General features: G+C 42.9%; 1 protein-coding gene across 3 annotated transcripts; it reads left to right on the top strand.

Annotated features, from left to right (window-relative positions):
• The first annotated feature begins 8,590 nt into the window (after positions 1-8,590).
• GYPC (glycophorin C (Gerbich blood group)) lies at positions 8,591-17,535 on the top strand. Of its 3 annotated transcripts, none has more exons than XM_032951564.2 (4): positions 8,591-9,654; positions 11,750-11,834; positions 12,992-13,030; positions 16,962-17,535. In XM_032951564.2, the coding sequence occupies exons 1-4, from the start codon at positions 9,637-9,639 to the stop codon at positions 17,105-17,107; spliced, it is 288 nt and encodes a 95-aa protein (XP_032807455.2). In that variant the 5' UTR covers positions 8,591-9,636; the 3' UTR covers positions 17,108-17,535. The 3 variants fall into 3 exon arrangements, with proteins under 3 accessions (XP_032807455.2, XP_032807452.2, XP_032807459.2); XM_032951561.2 differs by having other exon boundaries at positions 8,668-9,654; positions 16,914-17,535; XM_032951568.2 differs by lacking the exon at positions 8,591-9,654 and adding an exon at positions 10,155-10,892 and having other exon boundaries at positions 16,914-17,535.
• The last annotated feature ends 1,664 nt before the right edge of the window (positions 17,536-19,199 follow it).

The following is a 19,199-nucleotide window of genomic DNA, read 5'->3' as shown; positions in this document are numbered from 1 at the left end:
TATGCAAACCGACACACCTGATGATGACCGTTTGAGTTATGGTCGAAACGTCGTGAGAATTTTTTATTGTTTTATATATATTTTGTTATTTTGTTGTTTCTCTTCAACGTGACTTTACCGAAAAAACTAAGAATATAATAAAAAAAAACTTACAGAAACAATTGTGTGTTCGTTGGATAGGTCATACCATGTTTTACTCTCTGGTTGGTGCAAGATACTGCATAATAATAGCAAGGTATTATAGTGTGGTTACTGGCAATTTTACCTAATTTATGCGATGCAAGTATGACAGCATTGCATATGGTTAATTTAATATATTTGTAATATTTTAATTAGCACCTTTTTATGCCTTTAAGCCAAATGATTCATATTAATTAGATTACAATATTGAAGCACTTTCAGTTATTGCTGCAACCACTATTTACAATGTGTAGCCCAGCACTAGTGTCACCACTTTCGCAACATTTTGGCTCATTATCAGCATGTGGGGAATGTATAATTAACAGGGTGCTAAACAAATTGCAAGTTGTTAAAATATTTATCCATAATAGGGAAACAGCTGTTTTGTTGTGCACTGTTGCCTCATCAGTTATTTATAATGTGCTGTTCCTCCCAGAGCAGACCCGAGCACAAACAATAATAGGGCAAGAGGGCATTTTCCGACTACACGCAGCTCACATTAATCCCATGCCCTTCAAGCCCATGCAGGAGTGCTAGGTTATGCATCCGCACTCTGCTGATGTCCAAAGTGCTGAAAGCAGTGCCTGAAATTTGCATTGGTCTCAGATGGACCATTGCCTTAAGCGCACGTTACTGCCAGTGGATAATTTCTGGAGGAGGGACTTGGGTTGATTATTAACCGGGCTGTGTGCTTTTGGCATGAATCGGGGATTAAGAGCTAATGGAAATGTTTGACTTGGGTTTAGCATGGGCTCTTTCCTCTGATTTTAATGATCTCATGTATGGTATTAAAACAAAAATAACCTCTTAATAATTATGACCTTGTACATATCGTTATAAAAAAAGCCATTGAATAATATGGCTTTATGGTAATAGTAAATATAGAAAAAAGTAGGAAATGTGGTGAAGCAAACAGCATTGGTGAAACATTTCTCGTAGCGTCTGTTATTAAAAATGTTTAAATCCCTTAATGTTGTGACAGAATTTCCATGATGCAATCATTATTTAGAAAAGGTGTTAAATTATAACAGAAAATTAACAGATAATTTATTGAAAGTATTTTTGTATTTGTTTCTGTATATATTGTATATTGTAGTAAAATATGAAGCAAATGTATCTGCTCACCTTCGCAGTATTAACATATGCATATATAAACACAGGTTAACAGAATCCCAGCTTGGGGGACAACAGCAATGGTCTCCGGTTCCTACAACCAATCATGTCTTCATGGGTAGTTTGAGAAGCCTAACCTTGGCTTTAACAGTGGGATTTCCCATTGATATCCAGGTACGGTAAATACATATCTCTCTACTGTACTGATCAACAATGTTACATATGATGATCGAGTAATTGCTGGTCATTTTGAGGATTTGGAGACTACTGCAGAACGTGCAATATCCCATGAAGGGTGTAGGCTCTTACAAATGGCCCCACAAAAACAATACACCTGTTGGGTACTTTTGCATCATAAAGCACACCACACACCCATTCTCTCCATGAGTAATGAGGTATTTTTTAAGGAGGTCAGAGAAGTTCATGTGGGAATTATGCTTATGATCAGCTCCATTTTGAAAATTGAGGTCTCACTCAGAATTAGTTTAGTGGCGTTATCTTTTAATTAGCTATATAACGCTGTGTGGAAGCCATCTGGCTTGTCGCTGAACACAAAGCTCTGGGTTTACTTGGCCACAAGCATGCCCTCTCTTCTCTCGGTTTGAAAAACATGTAACCCTTTACAAGAAAACAGTTTTGGCCTACCTAAAATCCTTTTTGGGCGTAACCACGCTGAATTGTGCGAGGAGCTCACAGATTCTTGAAACGTCTGAACGAGCTCTCCTGCAGATGAGGTTGCAGTGGCTGGATCATGAAGCCCACATGCTCTGCAGCCATCACATGCCCAAGCAACTGCTGTTTGGATTCATAGAAGGGTCTCAATGGGTACGGCATAGGCTATAGAACAGACACACAGATGAGTTGCTCATCAACAGGAGACAGAAGAGCAAAGCTCACAATGAACAGAGCACCGGGTAGCTAAAACATTGCAAGGTGGCATGGTGAGAAGCTCAGGTGGTGCATCTGCCCATCACCTCAGTGTTAACCAATAACACCTGATTTATTTTATTTCTACCTACGTAACTTTACCCAAAGAACCAAAGAGTAACACCTGGTTAACTCCTTTGGCCTCCTGCAAGCAAGCTTTTTACACTTTACAAGGCCTAAAAGTGCACCTAGCATAGCACAAGCACAGTTGTGATATTACCGCCACTTAGTGCCAAATGGTGGCTGTTGTTGGTTTTGTTATATGGCTGGCTGCTCTGCTGAATTAATCTCCCTGTTCAAGTCCAGACATAACACTTTTCTCCTCTCCTGTGTCAATTATCTAACATTTATATCCATCTTAATGTCTTTATTCCAACGGTCGTGGTAGTAAAGTCTTATGTGTCTCATACCATCTTGTCCCTTACCTACACCTTCCCCAAAATATTATTATGTGCATATTTTCCTGCCTTAACAGCAGCTGCAGATGCCAAATTTAGACACCAAATTGTATTTCTTTACATATGTTATACTTAATTCATAAAACATAAGTGGCTTGAAACATTATGTATCCTTTGCCTAAGGATGCCTGTGCCCTAAAGAGTGCCCGGAATGTTGGTCCATTCCTGCAGCATATTGACTTTAAGCGACGGTAAAACTGTCATCCGGTGCTAATCTATCTCCACTTTCCAAAAAATTGTCCCATCTGTCCACTTAGCCATTCTCTGATGATGAAGCTGTCTTCGCCCTGTAGTTTTATTTTGTGCCTTCTCCAAAGTATAAAAAGGCACAAGAGCCCACCTGAGACTGCACACCTTCCCTCTTTATGAGAGCTCAGTCTTTCTTCTGAGTTCTTAGTCAAGTCAAATTACCGTCCATTAGTCAGAGGGTGCTGTACAACATTTGTACAATAATGTGATGTGAGTCGTGGCCTTTTCTCATATATTGTTACCGTACTCTGGGGGTTATAATTAAAACTGAATGCATGATAGATAAAAGCCGATACTATATTTACACATTATGTTTAGATTGTAATGTTTGTTTACAGCTAATTAGCATTACGGACTGCACGGTAGAGACAGGTTAGTTTTTACATTGTTTTGATATCTCGATTAGCCCCTAAATAACCCATTGTATACGACCTTGTAAATGTCAAATTTTCTATCTTGAATTTTGGAAATTTTCTTGTAAACATTTGTACTCGAATTGATAAAAAAAATATTTTTATTTTGCTCACACATGCTGTTAAAAAGTTTCACATACCCCAAATTCAATTTTGGGGGGATATACATGTATGATATGAAATAACATATATACAAAAGTGATATTTTATTGTAAGTTACATTTATATCACACATTTTAATGGAAAAAGGCATGCATGTGGGATACATAATGGAGTGGGGCATTTTGGCTTTGTAAGGGAATCGTTGGTCACTGTTGATGGCTTTTAAAAATATCCATCGGGAAATGTATAATAAATGTGGATTGAGTTTAACACGTAGGCTTTCGCGATCAAAATCATTGGTCTATTGTGGATTGAGTGTCTGTGCTAGTGGCCATGTCTTTCGTTATGTGCAACCAAAACATTATTTTGAAGACACTTCTCAAAAAAAGTTCAGACAAAAATATGACCTACGATAATGGAACAAGAATGTCTGTGTGCAACGCTAGTGACTCCACGTCGACCAGTCCCCCTCATTAATAATCATGAGCAGGTGACGTCACTGAACATGGAGCACCCTCCCCCCTCATTGATAATCATGAGCAGGTGACGACCTTCAAATGGACACCCCCCCCCCCCCCATTAATACAATTATCGGCTGACGTCACTCCACATGGAGGGCCGAGGTGCCTCCTCCCCCCTCCTCGGCGTAAACTTAAAACCCTCACTACAAAGGCAGAACCCTCACGTCACGCGATCTCCGTAACGCTATTGAGACATCAAAGTAAAAAGGACGTCATGGTGAACAAGGGATTATAACCTTCACATTAAATACAGTGAGGGAAAAAAGTATTTGATCCCCTGCTGATTTTGTACGTTTGCCCGCTGACGAAGAAATGATCAATCTATAATTTTAATGGTAGGTTTATTTGGACAGTGAGAGGCAGAATAACAGCAAAAAATCCAGAAAAACGCATGTCAAAAATGTTATGAATTGATTAGCATTTAATAAGGGAAATAAGTATTTGACCCCTCTCAATCAGAAAGATTTCTGGCTCCCAGGTGTCTTTTATACAGGTAACGGGCTGAGATTAGGAGCACACTCTTAAAGGGAGTGCTCCTAATCTCAGCTTGTTACCTATATAAAAGACACCTGTCCACAGAAGCAATCAATCAATCAGATTCCAAACTCTCCGCCATGGCCAAGACCAAAGAGTTCTCCAAGGATGTCAGGGACAAGATTGTAGACCTACACAAGGCTGGAATGGGCTACAAGACGATTGCCAAGCAGCTTGGTGAGAAGGTGACAACAGTTGGTGCGATTATTCGCAAATGGAAGAAACACAAAATAACTGTCAATCTCCTTCGGCCTGGGGCTCCATGGAAGATCTCACCTCGTGGAGTTGCAATGATCATGGTAACGGTGAGGAATCAGCCCAGAACTACACGGGAGGATCTTGTCAATGATCTCAAGGCAGCTGGGACCATAGTCACCAAGAAAACAATTGGTACCACACTACGCCGTGAAGGACTGAAATCCTGCAGCGCCCGCAAGGTCCCCCTGCTCAAGAAAGCACATATACATGCCCGTCTGAAGTTTGCCAATGAACATCTGAATGATTCAGAGGAAAACTGGGTGAAAGTGTTGTGGTCAGATGAGACCAAAATGGAGCTCTTTGGCATCAACTCAACTCACCGTGTTTGGAGGAGGAGGAATGCTGCCTATGACCCCAAGAACACCATCCACACCGTCAAACATGGAGGTGGAAACATTATGCTTTGGGGGTGTTTTTCTGCTAAGGGGACAGGACAACTTCACCGCATCAAAGGGACGATGGACGGGGCCATGTACCATCAAATCTTGGGTGAGAACCTCCTTCCCTCAGCCAGGGCATTGAAAATGGGTCGTGGATGGGTATTCCAGCATGACAATGACCCAAAACACACGGCCAAGGCAAAAAAGGAGTGGCTCAAGATGAAGCACATTAAGGTCCTGGAGTGGCCTAGCCAGTCTCCAGACCTTAATCCCAAAGAAAATCTGTGGAGGGAGCTGAAGGTTCGAGTTGCCAAACGTCAGCCTCGAAACCTTAATGACTTGGAGAAGATCTGCAAAGAGGAGTGGGACAAAATCCCTCCTGAGATGTGTGCAAACCTGGTGGCCAACTACAAGAAACGTCTGACCTCTGTGATTGCCAACAAGGGTTTTGCCACAAAATACTAAGTCATGTTTTGCAGAGGGGTAAAATACTTATTTCCCTCATTAAAATGCAAATCAATGTATAACATTTTTGACATGCGTTTTTCTGTATTTTTTTGTTGTTATTCTGTCTCTCACTGTTCAAATAAACCTACCATTAAAATTATAGACTGATCATTTCTTTGTCAGTGGGCAAACGTACAAAATCAGCAGGGGATCAAATACTTTTTTCCCTCACTGTAGGTCTGTCACCACGCCCTTACAAATTGCACACGCATTCATGCAATTATAGTGGGTTCCACAGAGGCACACACTCGAACTTGGAGGCAACACGTTTATTCTTAATACAACGGGATAACCATATAACCACGTGACGGGAAACGATATAGGGTGGCAACCACGTGTAACTGCATAGCCACTATACGTGATAATGACTTAGGGTGGTGACCACCACGGTTAGCTACATAACCACTCAATGGGATAACTATATACTCGGACCAGGTCAGCTAACTCCCTGCCTGGTCCACAATGCCGTGCGTGAAGCCCGAAGACCGAAGACGTAGCCGGCGAATTCCATTCCCAGATATGAACAGCCAAGATCGCTCTCGGGACTCGGCCTTTATGGGCTGCGGCGTGGCCACGCCCCCTTCCAGATCCTTCTTGGAGACTCTGGACCCACATCACATGTCCCTCTCACCTCCTCTTTGGCCCTCGTTACTACCTCATCCGGCCACGTGCCTTCTCAGGTTCACCCAGACTACCATGTCCTCACCCGACCTCTCTCGCTTTAACCCAAAATAATGCCCCCTAGGGACCCTTCCATTGCATACTCATCCCGGTGCTAGAGAAAGACTCCACCTACAGTACTGCCCTTCTCTCGGTACTGGCAATTACACCACAGAGACACTATACACGCCACTACACAATGAATATCACGTCGTGGTCTGCTTTTCGTTTGCACTGCAATACACCCGTACTTGGATGGGCAAAAGGCTAGTTTACTGTATATTCGTTAAACGGGAATACTCTAATGAAGTATGCGTGTATTTCAGTGTCAGTACAATCAGCACTACTGAATGAAAGTTTCCCAACATTTATGCCATCCCTTATATGGGTAACGGAAATTTGGGCTTGGGCAGGACACATCGGTAAAAGGGATGATAGCTTATGGATGAGACTTGTGATAGAATGGCAGCCAAAGCAGAGAACATGTCCAAAATTTCCATCTGCCACAGAGATGGAGCAATACGTTTGGCTCATGTGCAGGACGATTGATTGTGACATCGTAGAACGGTATGGGATGGCGACAGCATGGGGACATTTTGAACCATTAGTGAATAGAACTTGGCTGCCATAGCTGATAAGTGAAGTCTGAAAGCTTAAAGTACAGTAATGCCTCAGGTATGTTATACCAGGGCAGTGTGTTTAATGTTGCACAGACTAAACCAAAGCACCAACTTGGGAAAACGCTGTACTTTACCACAATTATAGCATAGAGCTAAGGCCACATTGACTGTTATTGACCATACTGGCACCAGGAAATGTTTTTGATTCGGGCAAGTATCTATTTAAAGTATAGCTCAGATAATCTAAAACATTGTGGATGCAGCCAACGAAATTATAAAAATGTGAACGTACAGTGCATCAGCAATTGAATTATTTAGATGTGGGAGTCATCTTCAGAGAAGCCTTTCGCCATTAAGAGTATGAATACAGCAGTTTCATGTTCATTACATTATCTATATTATGTACCGATACTGTACTGTACTTAACAAAATTATGACGAAATGATGAGACTCCTGTATTTGTTTTGTATTTCTCCAATACTCTGCTGTCACATGTGACATTAAAAACATTTGATATTTTAGAACCATTTGCAAATATGCACGTTTGGAATTTTGTTGGTAAACAATAAAGGGGAACCTACGGCATGAAGACCATGCGCACGTTAATGTCATAATTAATACTCTTAAGAAAGCATTATGTAAGTGGGCTTGGCGAGACAAGTCGCGATGAGGGATGATTGCCGATGGTCAAGACGAATGATCGAATGGCTGCCAAGAAATTAAACTTGTCTGAGAGTACATCCACCAAGGAGATGGGAAGGTGAAATAATTTCGTGTGCAGGTGCTCGGTGAACCGTCATGCCACTGTTACACCGGTGACGATTATCTGAACCGATCATGGCCTCCCCTAGGTCGACTCAGCCTCAAATAAGTACCTGGTGTGTTAACATCACCACTGGGGAGACAAAGCCGTCTAGGCGTGCCTTTGGCCACCCACTCCCTCGTGTACCGTCCCGGCCTTCATAGGTACTGTACTTGTTAACAGCACTTGCCCCAACCGTCTGTACAGGTTATATGGGGGATCTTTGTTTGTTGTTCCATCACAGAATCGTGATAGATGGTGGTTTGGGGAGACATTCATCCAGCAGTGGAGTGACCAAGGTCGATGATTAAGCATATATAAAATTACCTATTTTTTCAGATAACGTCATACTTTAGTTAACAGCTTTTGTTTTTCAGCTACCGGTGGTGCTGGTTACACCAGCGGTGACTTGCTACTGAAAGTTATCATCATCATAACAACCCAAAGTGAATGCATTCACAAACTAAAGTTTCCAAAACGAGCATGTAGTGGGACGCAAAAAAAAAACTCGATTCCAGTGGAAAAGGCAACAGTTGGCCTACACATGTGGAGGACAAACAAAAACAACCGTTGAGTCACTTCCTGAGTGAGGTCTGTTCCCCTTTTCCCCTCTCAAAAATGTCCCTGCCCCCTTCCCTACCTCCCCCCGGGGGCTGCCCCTTCCACATCTGGTCCACCCCATCTACAAAGCCAACCAAAGTCACCCCCAACCCAGCCCAGCCACCCAACCCAGCCCAGCCACCCAACCCAAGCAGCCTCCCCATCACAGCCACCCAAACTAAATTCACCCAACCCAGCCCAGCCACCCAACCCAGACAGTCCCACCCCCATCACAGCCACCCAAACTAAACTCACCAAACCCAGCCCAGCCATCCTACCCAACCAGTCCCACCCCCATCACAGTCACCCAAACTAAACTCACCCAACTCAGCCCAGCCACCCAACCCAGACAGTCCCACCCCCATCACAGCCACCCAAACTAAATTCACCCAACCCAGCCACCCAACCCAGACAGTCCCACCCCCATCACAGCCACCCAAACTAAACTCACCAAACCCAGCCCAGCCACCCAACCCAACCAGTCCTACCCCCATCACAGCCACCCAAACTAAATTCACCAAACCCAGCCCAGCCATCCTACCCAACCAGTCCCACCCCCATCACAGCCACCCAAACTAAATTCGCCCAACCCAGCCCAGCCACCCAACCCAACCAGTCCTACCCCCATCACAGCCACCCAAACTAAATTCACCCAACCCAGCCCAGCCACCCAACCCAGACAGTCCCACCCCCATCATAGCCACCCAAACTAAATTCACCAAACCCAGCCCAGCCATCCTACCCAACCAGTCCCACCCCCATCACAGCCACCCAAACTAAATTCACCCAACCCAGCCCAGCCACCCAACCCAGACAGTCCTACCCCCATCACAGCCACCCAAACTAAATTCACCAAACCCAGCCCAGCCATCCTACCCAACCAGTCCCACGCCCATCACAGCCACCCAAACTAAATTCACCCAACCCAGCCCAGCCACCCAACCCCAGCAGCCCTTCCATCACAGCCACCCACGCAAGCAACCAACCAGCACACCACAGCAAGCCGACCAGTATAGGTTAAACGCCAGTGGCTTGAGTTACACACGCGTCGGTGAATTTGTCGACTCAAGTACAGTAGTGGAAGTAAATTGTCGAGGAAAGTTAAGAGGGGCAGTTATTATTATCGACGTTGTGCTCGTGAAGCCGTGTTTTTTTTTCCCTTTGCGATAAAGGAAAGAGTCGGGGAGGAGGAGGAGGTTGGGAGGGGGTATGTAATGTAGTAGGGGTGGAAAGTTGGCCAGCAATTGTGTGCCCCATACAGTAAGCACATAGTACCCGTGTAGAGCAACAACAACGGCTCGTGGTGGCTGTGATGGAGCGAACCTCAAACGTGAGTACGCTGTGCTTATCGGTTTACAGAGCCGTTGTCCTGTCAATGCGATGTGGCATACATTGTGATGTGAGCGATTTTTTTTTTAAATTGACCTCGCCCCCATCACTTTTGAGGCAGAGGCCGCAAGGTTTGTTTGCGTGGTGCCTTGTATTTAAACTTCGCTGCTGCAAGACATCGCGGTACATTTACAGCGTGACCACGACACTATGTGTGTGTGTGGTGTGTATATATGTGTTGTTGTAGTAAAGTTTTAGCAGTAATAAGGGCCCAGTGTGTCCACATTAACCGGTCTGCTTCAGTATTTATCGCCGCCTTGCAGCAACGCCCAAGGCGTTATTATTGTTACTCCGGCAGCTGCGGGTGAACATTTTGGTGTCCGAAGATTAATGGTATTTATTATAACAAATGTCACGCTTTGCATTATTAATACATCAAGCCCCTAAGCGTGCCGTGCTGTTTGTTGATAAGTTATGAGGGTGGTTTTTTTTTGTTTCGTTTGTTACGCGCGTTTTTCTTATCACGATTATATTTCACAATCTTCACTCGAAAGCTTTCCGTGACCATGTCGTTTGGGTCTTTCGGTAAAGTCACGTTACGTGTGTTTTAATAGTAAAATTAAAAAACAAATAACAACCGACGACGTTTCGATCGCGACACAAGCGGTCGTCATCGGGACGAAGTTTAAAAGACGTCCGGACGCTTGCGTCGCGATCGAAGCGAAGTTTTAGTTTAGTTTAGTTTTTTTTGTGTGTGTGTTCTTCTCTTTGAACGTATTTACTTGACGTTACAGAAAATCCCTGAAGAAAAAATAAATAAAACGCATGAATGTTATTTCACTCTCCCACGCAATGTACATTGGCGGCGCGCATGGGAATATTTCCTGCAAGCGGTGGAGACTTTTTCGACTTAACGTAGTTAGTTAGTACTTTGCTTTGTACATTGACTCTCATCGGCTATATTAGATCCTCGAGACGTATTTATATTAGGGTAGGGAGAGAGGCTTTGTGACCGATGTGCAATCGATGGCACGTGAATGTTTGAAAGAGGAGGAGGAGGGGGGCCCCTCACTGCGTGGTTGTCTTGTACACGTTTAGCTGGCAACCAAAACTGTGCTCTCGCTTCGCGTGCTGGGAGTCGTCGCGCTGTGTGTGCATGGAAATTGGGGCACGGGGCTCTTCAAATCGCCTGTTGGAAGCAGCAGGAGACGGGGAAGATAAACAATTGCCAAGTGAGGGGTAAGGGGAGTGGTGGTGGGGGGGAGTATCCAGGGTGGCTCGTAATTGTCGGCATTTTCCTGTTTTAAAACCCAACGCGAGCTTTTACAGCTCGTAAATTATTGCGTCTCGTTTTGCTTGGCACGATTTTTTTCTTCTTCTTCTCCTCCCCCCAGCCAGTTATCATCGGGGGGCCCTGGTTTGTTTTCCATCGGCCGGAGCTGGGATTATGTTGTTTTTTTTTGCAGACCACACATGTCTGTACTGTATATACACTTGTGTTTTTTAAAGCATTATATATACTGCTTGTTATTGCCATGATGGTTGGCTGTTTCGCTTACAAATTCAACATTTTTTGTAATGTATTTATCCGAGTTCTTTATTGTTGGCCAAGTGTGGCAAATCGACCATCCCCACATGACCTGGCAGCGTTCGGTTGGTCGGGTTCCCTTTGACCTCTTTGCATTGGCAGCACCGTGATGACATCTCTCGGTTCACAATTACTGTACTGTATGTGGATGTGGTGAAAGTAAAAGAACAGGTTGTGTATCTTCCCCACGCCCATTAGCAGAAGTACAGAACCAGATTTGTCCTGCTCTTTGTTTATTCATTAGCTTCGCAATGCTTGCACAAAGCAAATTGAAACTGCATCATGTTAATGAAAAAAACATTAGGTTTAGAAAAGTGTGTCCGTTGCTCTAATTCACTGCCAGGCGTCGAGTAAGCACACTTAAATAGTCCAAGTGAAGTTTCCAGCCGAGCTTATTGACCGCCTGTCCGCCTCTGTTAATCCTCAAACTCGGGGAACGTCCCCCACATGCTGTCTGTCTTTCCCTTTCCACGTCTAATTTGTGTATCCCCCTCCTCTGTGATGTCAGTCAACAGGCTTCGACAGTAGACCGACAACGCTCAGCATGGGTGATGTCGTGTCAACCAACACACCTGCGGTGTCCACAAGTAAATGCAAGTAAACTCCTTCCAAATCTCGATATAGTTTTCTTGCTCGCACTGACTTGACCTAACTCGACACAGTAATGAGATATATCGTCCAAAAGTCAACAACGCAACAGCTGGCCACAAAAGGCAGCCAGGGACATTGAGGTTGGCTGAGCTTCAGACAATGCTTGCTTGTGAAGTTGCGTTGAATATCGGCATAAGCTATGGGAATGTGATGCATTATAGTGGCCCTTAAAATATGTACAACATAAGTCTAAGCATGCACTATAATAATTGTCAGACCTTAATCCACTGCTGGATGTAGGCCATCCCACACTAAATCGGTTATGGGGTTGATCACTGTGGGTTAGTGAAGGGTAGGTAGAGTGGGGAGCGGTAGTGTCGTGGTTAGCCGGCTGCGCTACGAACCTGGCGACCCGAGTTAGATTCCCGCTCACGGCCAATACCAGTGATGATTATCTGAACCGGTCCTGGGCCTCTCCTCGGTCGACTCGGCCTCAAATGGGTACCTGGTGTGGTGTGTAAACATCGCCACTAGGGAGACAAAGGCGGCCGGGTGTGGTCGCTGGCTACCCACCCCCTCGTGTGCCGTTCTGTCCTTCATAGGTGCTCGTTAACAGCACTTGCCACAACAGTCTGTTAAGGCTATACAGGGGATATTTGTCTTTGTTTTGTAGAGACCCAGAAGTGGTACTGTTATAAATGACGTTGCTAATGGTTTGGAATCAAACTCCGGTTACTTGGTTCATAGTGCAGTGCTTCAACCACTGCATCCGCTGCTGCACCCACTGCTCCATCCTGAATTTTGCAATATGTAGCAAAAAATTGTAAGGCTCTCCTGGCCAGTCTTGAGTCTTGACAACTTTTGTGATCTAAAAAAAAAGGGGGCATGCCTCCTGTGGGCATCTAAGGGGCTCTGATGGTACTTTATTCCCAATCATCCACAGAGAGAGTTATTTGTCAGTGGCTGTTCCCATAACGTACACACCACACAAATAAACTAAGCGATTGTCTGAGTGGCCCGTATGGAATTTTTTTTATTTTATTTTTTAAAGCTCACATTTTTCACGAAAAAAACCAACAGTCAATGTGTTGAGTATCCTTGGGACTTGGTGCTGCCATTCATCTCCCCTTTTTCATTGTGCATCTCGTGTGTCGTGCAGGCCCCACGGCAAGAGGCACAGATGATGTGGTTTTGGCAGGTGAGACAACACGTATTTCTGCCTGTATTACTGTCAAGGGCAGTGTCCTCAAAATGTCAACATAACAGCTCCCTATTTTTTGTATCTTCAAGACAATCATAGGATGCAACTACACTTGATATTTTCACAGTTGTGTTTTTGACATTGTTTTTATTTGTCTGATATTTAGCAAAATGGTACAGTAGAGTGTCTGCTGTGTAAAGGTGGGGTCCTATGTACAGTTAAACGATGTATATAAACTGTTTAGCAAATGGGTACACACCCTAAATAGACATAGTATATGGTGTATTTAAGGAATATAGAATATTGGTATTTGTCGGAAAATTCGACTTTGCAGTTGACTTTTTTTTAACAGATATGGCCATTGGATAGACCTGCACAAGTACAGAAGGTTGATTGATTGAACAGGATGTTAGGCCACTGTGGAAAGACCATGTATCGAAGGCTACGTACAGTGAGGGAAAATGTATTTCATCCCCTGCTGATTTTGTACATTTGCCCACTGACAAAGAATTGATCAGTCTATAATTTTAATGGTAGGTTTATTTGAACAGTGAGAGACAGAATAACAACAAAAAAATCCAGAAAAACGCATGTCAAAAATGTTATGAATTGATTTGCATTTTAATGAGGGAAATAAGTATTTGACCCCTCTGCAAAACATGACTTAGTACTTGGTGCCAAAACCCTTGTTGGCAATCACAGAGGTCAGACGTTTCTTGTAGTTGGCCACCAGGATTGCACACATCTCAGGAGGGATTTTGTCTCACTTCTCTTTGCAGATCTTCTCCAAGTCATTAAGGTTTCGAGGCTGACGTTTGGCAACTCGAACCTTCAGTTCCCTCCACAGGTTCTCTATGGGATTAAGGTCTGGAGACTGGCTAGGGCACTCCAGGACCTTAATGTGCTTCTTCTTCTTGAGCCACTCCTTTGTTGCCTTGGCTGTGTGTTTTTGGTCATTCTCATGCTGGAATACCCATCCACGACCCATTTTCAATGCCCTGACTGAGGCAAGGTGGTTCTCACCCTAGATTTGACGGTACATGGCCCCGTCCATCGTCCCTTTGATGCGGTGAAGTTGTCCTGTCCCCTTAGCAGAAAAACACCCCCAAAGCATAATGTTTCCACCTCCATGTTTGACGGTGGGGATGGTGTTCTTGGGGTCATAGGCAGCATTCCTCCTCCTCCAAACACGGCGAGTTGAGTTGATGCCAAAGAGCTCCATTTTGGTCTCATCTGACCACAACACTTTCACCCAGTTGTCCTCTGAATCATTCAGATGTTAATTGGCAAACATCAGACGGGCATGTATATGTTCTTTCTTGAGCAGGGGGACCTTGCGGGCGCTGCAGGATTTCAGTCCTTCACGGCGTAATGTGTTACCAATTGTTTTCTTGGTGACTATGGTCCCAGCTGCCTTGAGATCATTGACAAGATCCTCCCGTGTAGTTCTGGGCTGATTCCTCACCGTTCTCATGATCATTGCAACTCCACGAGGTGAGATCTTGCATGGAGCCCCAGGGCGAGGGAGATTGACTTCTTTTGTGTTTCTTCCATTTGCGAATAATCGCACCAACTGTTGTCACCTTCTCACCAAGCTGCTTGGCAATCGTCTTGTAGCCCATTCCAGCCTTGTGTAGGTCTAAAATCTTGTCCCTGACATCCTTGGAGAGCTCTTTGGTCTTGGCCATGGTGGAGAGTTTGAAATCTGATTGATTGCTTCTGTGGACAGGTGTCTTTTATACAGGTAACAAGCTGAGATTAGGAGCACTCCCTTTAAGAGTGTGCTCCTAATCTCAGCTCGTCACCTGTATAAAAGACACCTGGGAGCCAGAAATCTTTCTGATTGAGAGGGGGTCAAATACTTATTTTCCTCATTAAAATGCAAATCAATTTATAACATTCTTGACATGCGTTTTTCTGGATTTTGTTGTTATTCTGTCTCTCGCTGTTCAAATAAACCTACCATTAAAATTATAGACTGATCATTTCTTTGTCAGTGGGCAAACGTACAAATACTTTTTTCCCTCACTGTAGGTAGTGAATACAGCACTGGTTACCAATTTTAATTTACCCCCATAAGTACCATCCCATTTTTAACACGTAACTTTCACAGAAACACTGGCTTGAATTACAAAAAAAACATAATTTCCATCGGAGTAATTCCAGAAATAAACAAAACTTTCCCGAGAGCTGAAAGTCTTCCAATTTTATAACATGATAATAACCTTATTTTTACCCTGTGTAATTTTTTTACACTCTAAGAAAAATGCACAATGATATATGATGTGAGTGGATGAAACATGCCAGTTTGGTATTTATTCCATTGTGTATAATTACATAGATGAGGGTGAGAGAACAAAAACACATTTATGCATGAGTTTACAAATCTTCCAAGGCAGGTTTGACCATGTGTCTCCATGTACAAAGACCTTCTGTAGAATAGTAACACCTTTCAGATTCGGAGAAGATGTGAAGCGGTCTGCTTGAGCAAATTTATTTTAAATTATCTTGGCGTACTGCTTACAAATTATGGATTGATATGACATACTTTTTTATGAAAACTTCATATATCTGTCCATGTGTATGACCTTATGTTAAAATTAATAATAAATGGGAGTTGTGATGTATCTGCTGGCTTATAGAATGCAGTACAAAATATAAAACACAATTGGGGCAGTTGGTTAGTTTGATCGAATACTAAAGAGTGTACATTTGTAGTGACAAATGGGGGTCACTATGGTGGTTAGTGCTAGCTACCGTCACAAGAGTGGAACTGTGGGTCTTGGGCCTCTTGGGCACCATAGTGGGTATGCCATGGAAGCAGGCCCTAGGGGGCATAGTTCTGGTGACAGAGAGAGGTCGAGTGAGGACATGACAGTCTGGGTGACCCCAAGAGGGCACGTGACCGGATGAGGTGGCAAGGGGGGCCTAAAAGGGGTAGAGAGAGGGACACGTGATGTAGGGGCCAGAGTTTTTGGGAAGTATCTGGAAGGGGGCGTGGCTAAGGGCTCTGCCCTTGGCCACGCCACGGCCTATAAAGGCCGAGTCCCGAGCCCCGATCAGGGTTGTTCTCTGGAATCAACCCTTGGTGCTATGTATCTCCGATCTTCGGTCTTCACTCGAAATCCTGGGGCAGTCAGAATGTTACCGACTGACCCGGTTATGTAATTGCCCCGTTGTGGCTTAGTAAATACTCAAGTTGGCTATCACCGATGTTAATTTACACGTTTATGTAGTTACCCGGTTGGGGTGTTGGAATAAACGTGTTGCCTCCAAGTCAAGTGTGTGCCTCCGTGAAGAACACTACACATTTACTAAATTGTCACAATTATTTTGATGGCTTATTTGATACCAATCATGTTCACCGACGTTTGGGTGCTTATATTAAATTATAGTAAATATACAGTACGTATATTTATAAAAGTTTCTCAAACACCTTATATATTGAAATTGTCTACAACTTATACAGTACTGCATTTTAAAATATAAGACATTGTATTGTCTTGTGAGCTAATGATGGGTGGTGTTCACAAATCAGTTGCCTAATTATAATCACAATAGTGTTTGATAATCGTTAAATTGATTGAACAAAGTTATTCGGGTCAACTAAGTCTTTGCTTTTGCATAACCATGTTTAACTTTAGGCAAAATAACTCGAATACAACTTGGGCACAACAGAAGAATGCTCATCCATGACTCATCTTGGTGTCAATTTCCTTTAAGTATGCAAGCAGGATTAATGGGGGTGGGGTGGTATCACTACTGTGGCGTTTATGGGGAATTGTTACCAGTGCAGAGTTGGAAGTCACCTCTGAATTCCGTCAGTGGTAGGCTTCATTGTGTGCCGAACCCTGCTTACAATAATATTTTCTCTTTGCAGTTGTGGTCGTGATGACTGTGATCGTTATCCTGTGCCTGCTTGGCGTAGTTTTGTCCTACTTCCTACGGCACAAGGGTACCTACCGCACGCAGGAGGGCAAGTTCCAGCCTGGCCTTGGGCAAGGCACAGCACTGCAAGCGGTAGAGGACAACTGTGAGGGACTGGAAGAAAACATGAAGGAGTACTTTCTGTGACGACACATTGGCCAAGCCTTGAATGGCATTTTAAAACTAAGGCGCTGTATTGTTTCTGACCTTTATTAAATATGCTACCCGCATACATTTTCAAACTGAAGGGTGTGGGGAGGGTGGAGTGGTTTCTATACTTGTGATGTTTTTTTCTAATGTATTTCCAATTAACTTAAAATGTAGTATTTCTGAATTTTGTAGATACACATTTTAGACGTTTTATAACATCGGGTGTTTTCAAATAATTTGGTAACAACCGTGTTCGTTTTTGTACCGTTGTCTAAAACTGAAAAGCTTTATTTATAGACTTCGTTCGGCACTTGCTTATTTCTACGGATGTTTTCCTTCTAATAAAGCATCGTTGTTAAAGTACAATGAACAGTCTATATGACACAGTTTAACGCATAATAAATGGTATTGCATTTGTAAAGCGATGTTACTGGCCAGTGTCCTTGCTCATCAACATGTCTGTACGTGCCATTCCTCTTGGACGCAGCCATAAGCAGATATCATTAAAAGTAAATAAATGTAAAAGATGTCCATTGGAAAATGTTAAACACATTCGTTGAGCTATTGAGTGATAGAAACCACATTGCAGTGGAGTCTTTATAAGCAACTGCGAGGCTGTTGGAGAAGGCATTCAGCCAAATCGAGTGCAAGTTTGTGTTACATTGAAGGTGCTGTGAACTAGCTTTCGTGACTGCAGGAATTCATATTCTTTGGGTCTTTCGGTAAAGCCACGTAGATGGAAAAATAACAATTTTATTTTTATTAATATTTTCTTATATTATTTGTTCTATCTACCTGGCTTTACCGAAAGACCCAAAGAACTAGTTGTTAGTTTCAGTAATTGGTTTGGAAAAGGCTTGTGTTAAAGGCAAATTCGCATGATTAGCTGCAGTTTATTTGATAAAAAGCCATTATTTTAAAGTCTTTATATACATGAGAATAGGTTTTCCCCTTTTTCCTGGCAAAAAAACAGGTGTTAAGATATTAAAACACCAAACTGAAACCTTTTACAAGGAATCATGTCTGCATTAACCACGATAAATTGTGGTCAGAATGCAAACAAAAAACACTGATAATATATGCATTGTCTTTGAAACTGATTGGTCCACAAAAGAAAGCTGTCTCTGGTGTGGACCAATCAGTTTCAAAGACTGCATATATTAAACTTGATTTGGAGCTTTCGTGTCTGCGTCTATTACTTTTTGGTTCTTTCGGTAAAGTCACGTTGAAAGAAAATTAATTAAATAAACGTATTCTATTTAATTTATTTTCTTTCTACGTGACTTTACCGAAAGAGCCAAAAAGTAATGCATATATTATCAGTTTTTTTGCATTCTGACCACAAGTATTGTGGTTAATGCAGACATGATTCCTTGTAAAAGGTTTGAGTTTGGTGTTTTAACATCTTAACACCTGTTGCCATAAAAAAGGGAAAAACTATCCTCTTTATATGCAGTTCTAGTTTAATGAAAACATTTAATTTTTTGACACCAAAGGTAAATAAAAACTTCGTTGAGTTCTGAAGAATGCAAAAAGGTTATTATGTCTATCTTTTTTTTAATAATGTAATGTACTTTTTCAATTTGCAACTTGCCATATTGTTGAAACACCATTAATTAAATAAAGGTTACAAAAAGCATTAATTTCGAAACAAAACCTAGTACTATACTCTTTGGTTCTATTCGGTAAAGTCACGTAGGTAAAAAATAAAACAACAAAAATCACGACGTTTCGGCCACAACACAAGTGGCCTTCACTAGTACTCACGAAAAATACGTTCCCTTCACAAATAATTCTAAAATAATGTAATGGTTCATCTCGCCACTGAACTGTCATCAACTCCAGCAGCAACAAGATGATTTTGGGACTCAGTGGAGCCTTGTTATGTATCCCCTTTGCAACCAACTACGAGTTGTTGATAGTTCGACAGTGCCATTTCACCACCAGAAAAAGTTATGTCCTATAAAAATGGTTTTATAATTAAATCTAACCTCGTCTTTGTAATGCTTGACACAGGTCTGCTGAAAATGCTCCTGTGAATTATTCCAGCTGGTGGGTCAATCGTGATCTGAACTCCAAATTCCCACAG

The sequence above is a fragment of the Petromyzon marinus genome, chromosome 10 (genome assembly GCF_048934315.1).
Source record: "Petromyzon marinus isolate PM22_M1 ecotype Great Lakes invasive population chromosome 10, UKy_Petmar_22M1.pri1.0, whole genome shotgun sequence".
In the NCBI taxonomy this organism is placed as follows: Eukaryota; Metazoa; Chordata; class Hyperoartia; order Petromyzontiformes; family Petromyzontidae; genus Petromyzon; species Petromyzon marinus.
Note: the sequence above shows the minus strand (reverse complement) of the source record. Positions and strands in the feature narration are given on the sequence as shown.

Coding starts and splice junctions, on each gene's coding strand:
- GYPC (XM_032951561.2), top strand. Junction 11,835..12,991: donor TGCGGTGTCCACAAGTAAAT/GCAAGTAAACTC, acceptor TGTGTCGTGCAG/GCCCCACGGCAAGAGGCACA. Junction 13,031..16,913: donor AGATGATGTGGTTTTGGCAG/GTGAGACAACAC, acceptor TTCTCTTTGCAG/TTGTGGTCGTGATGACTGTG.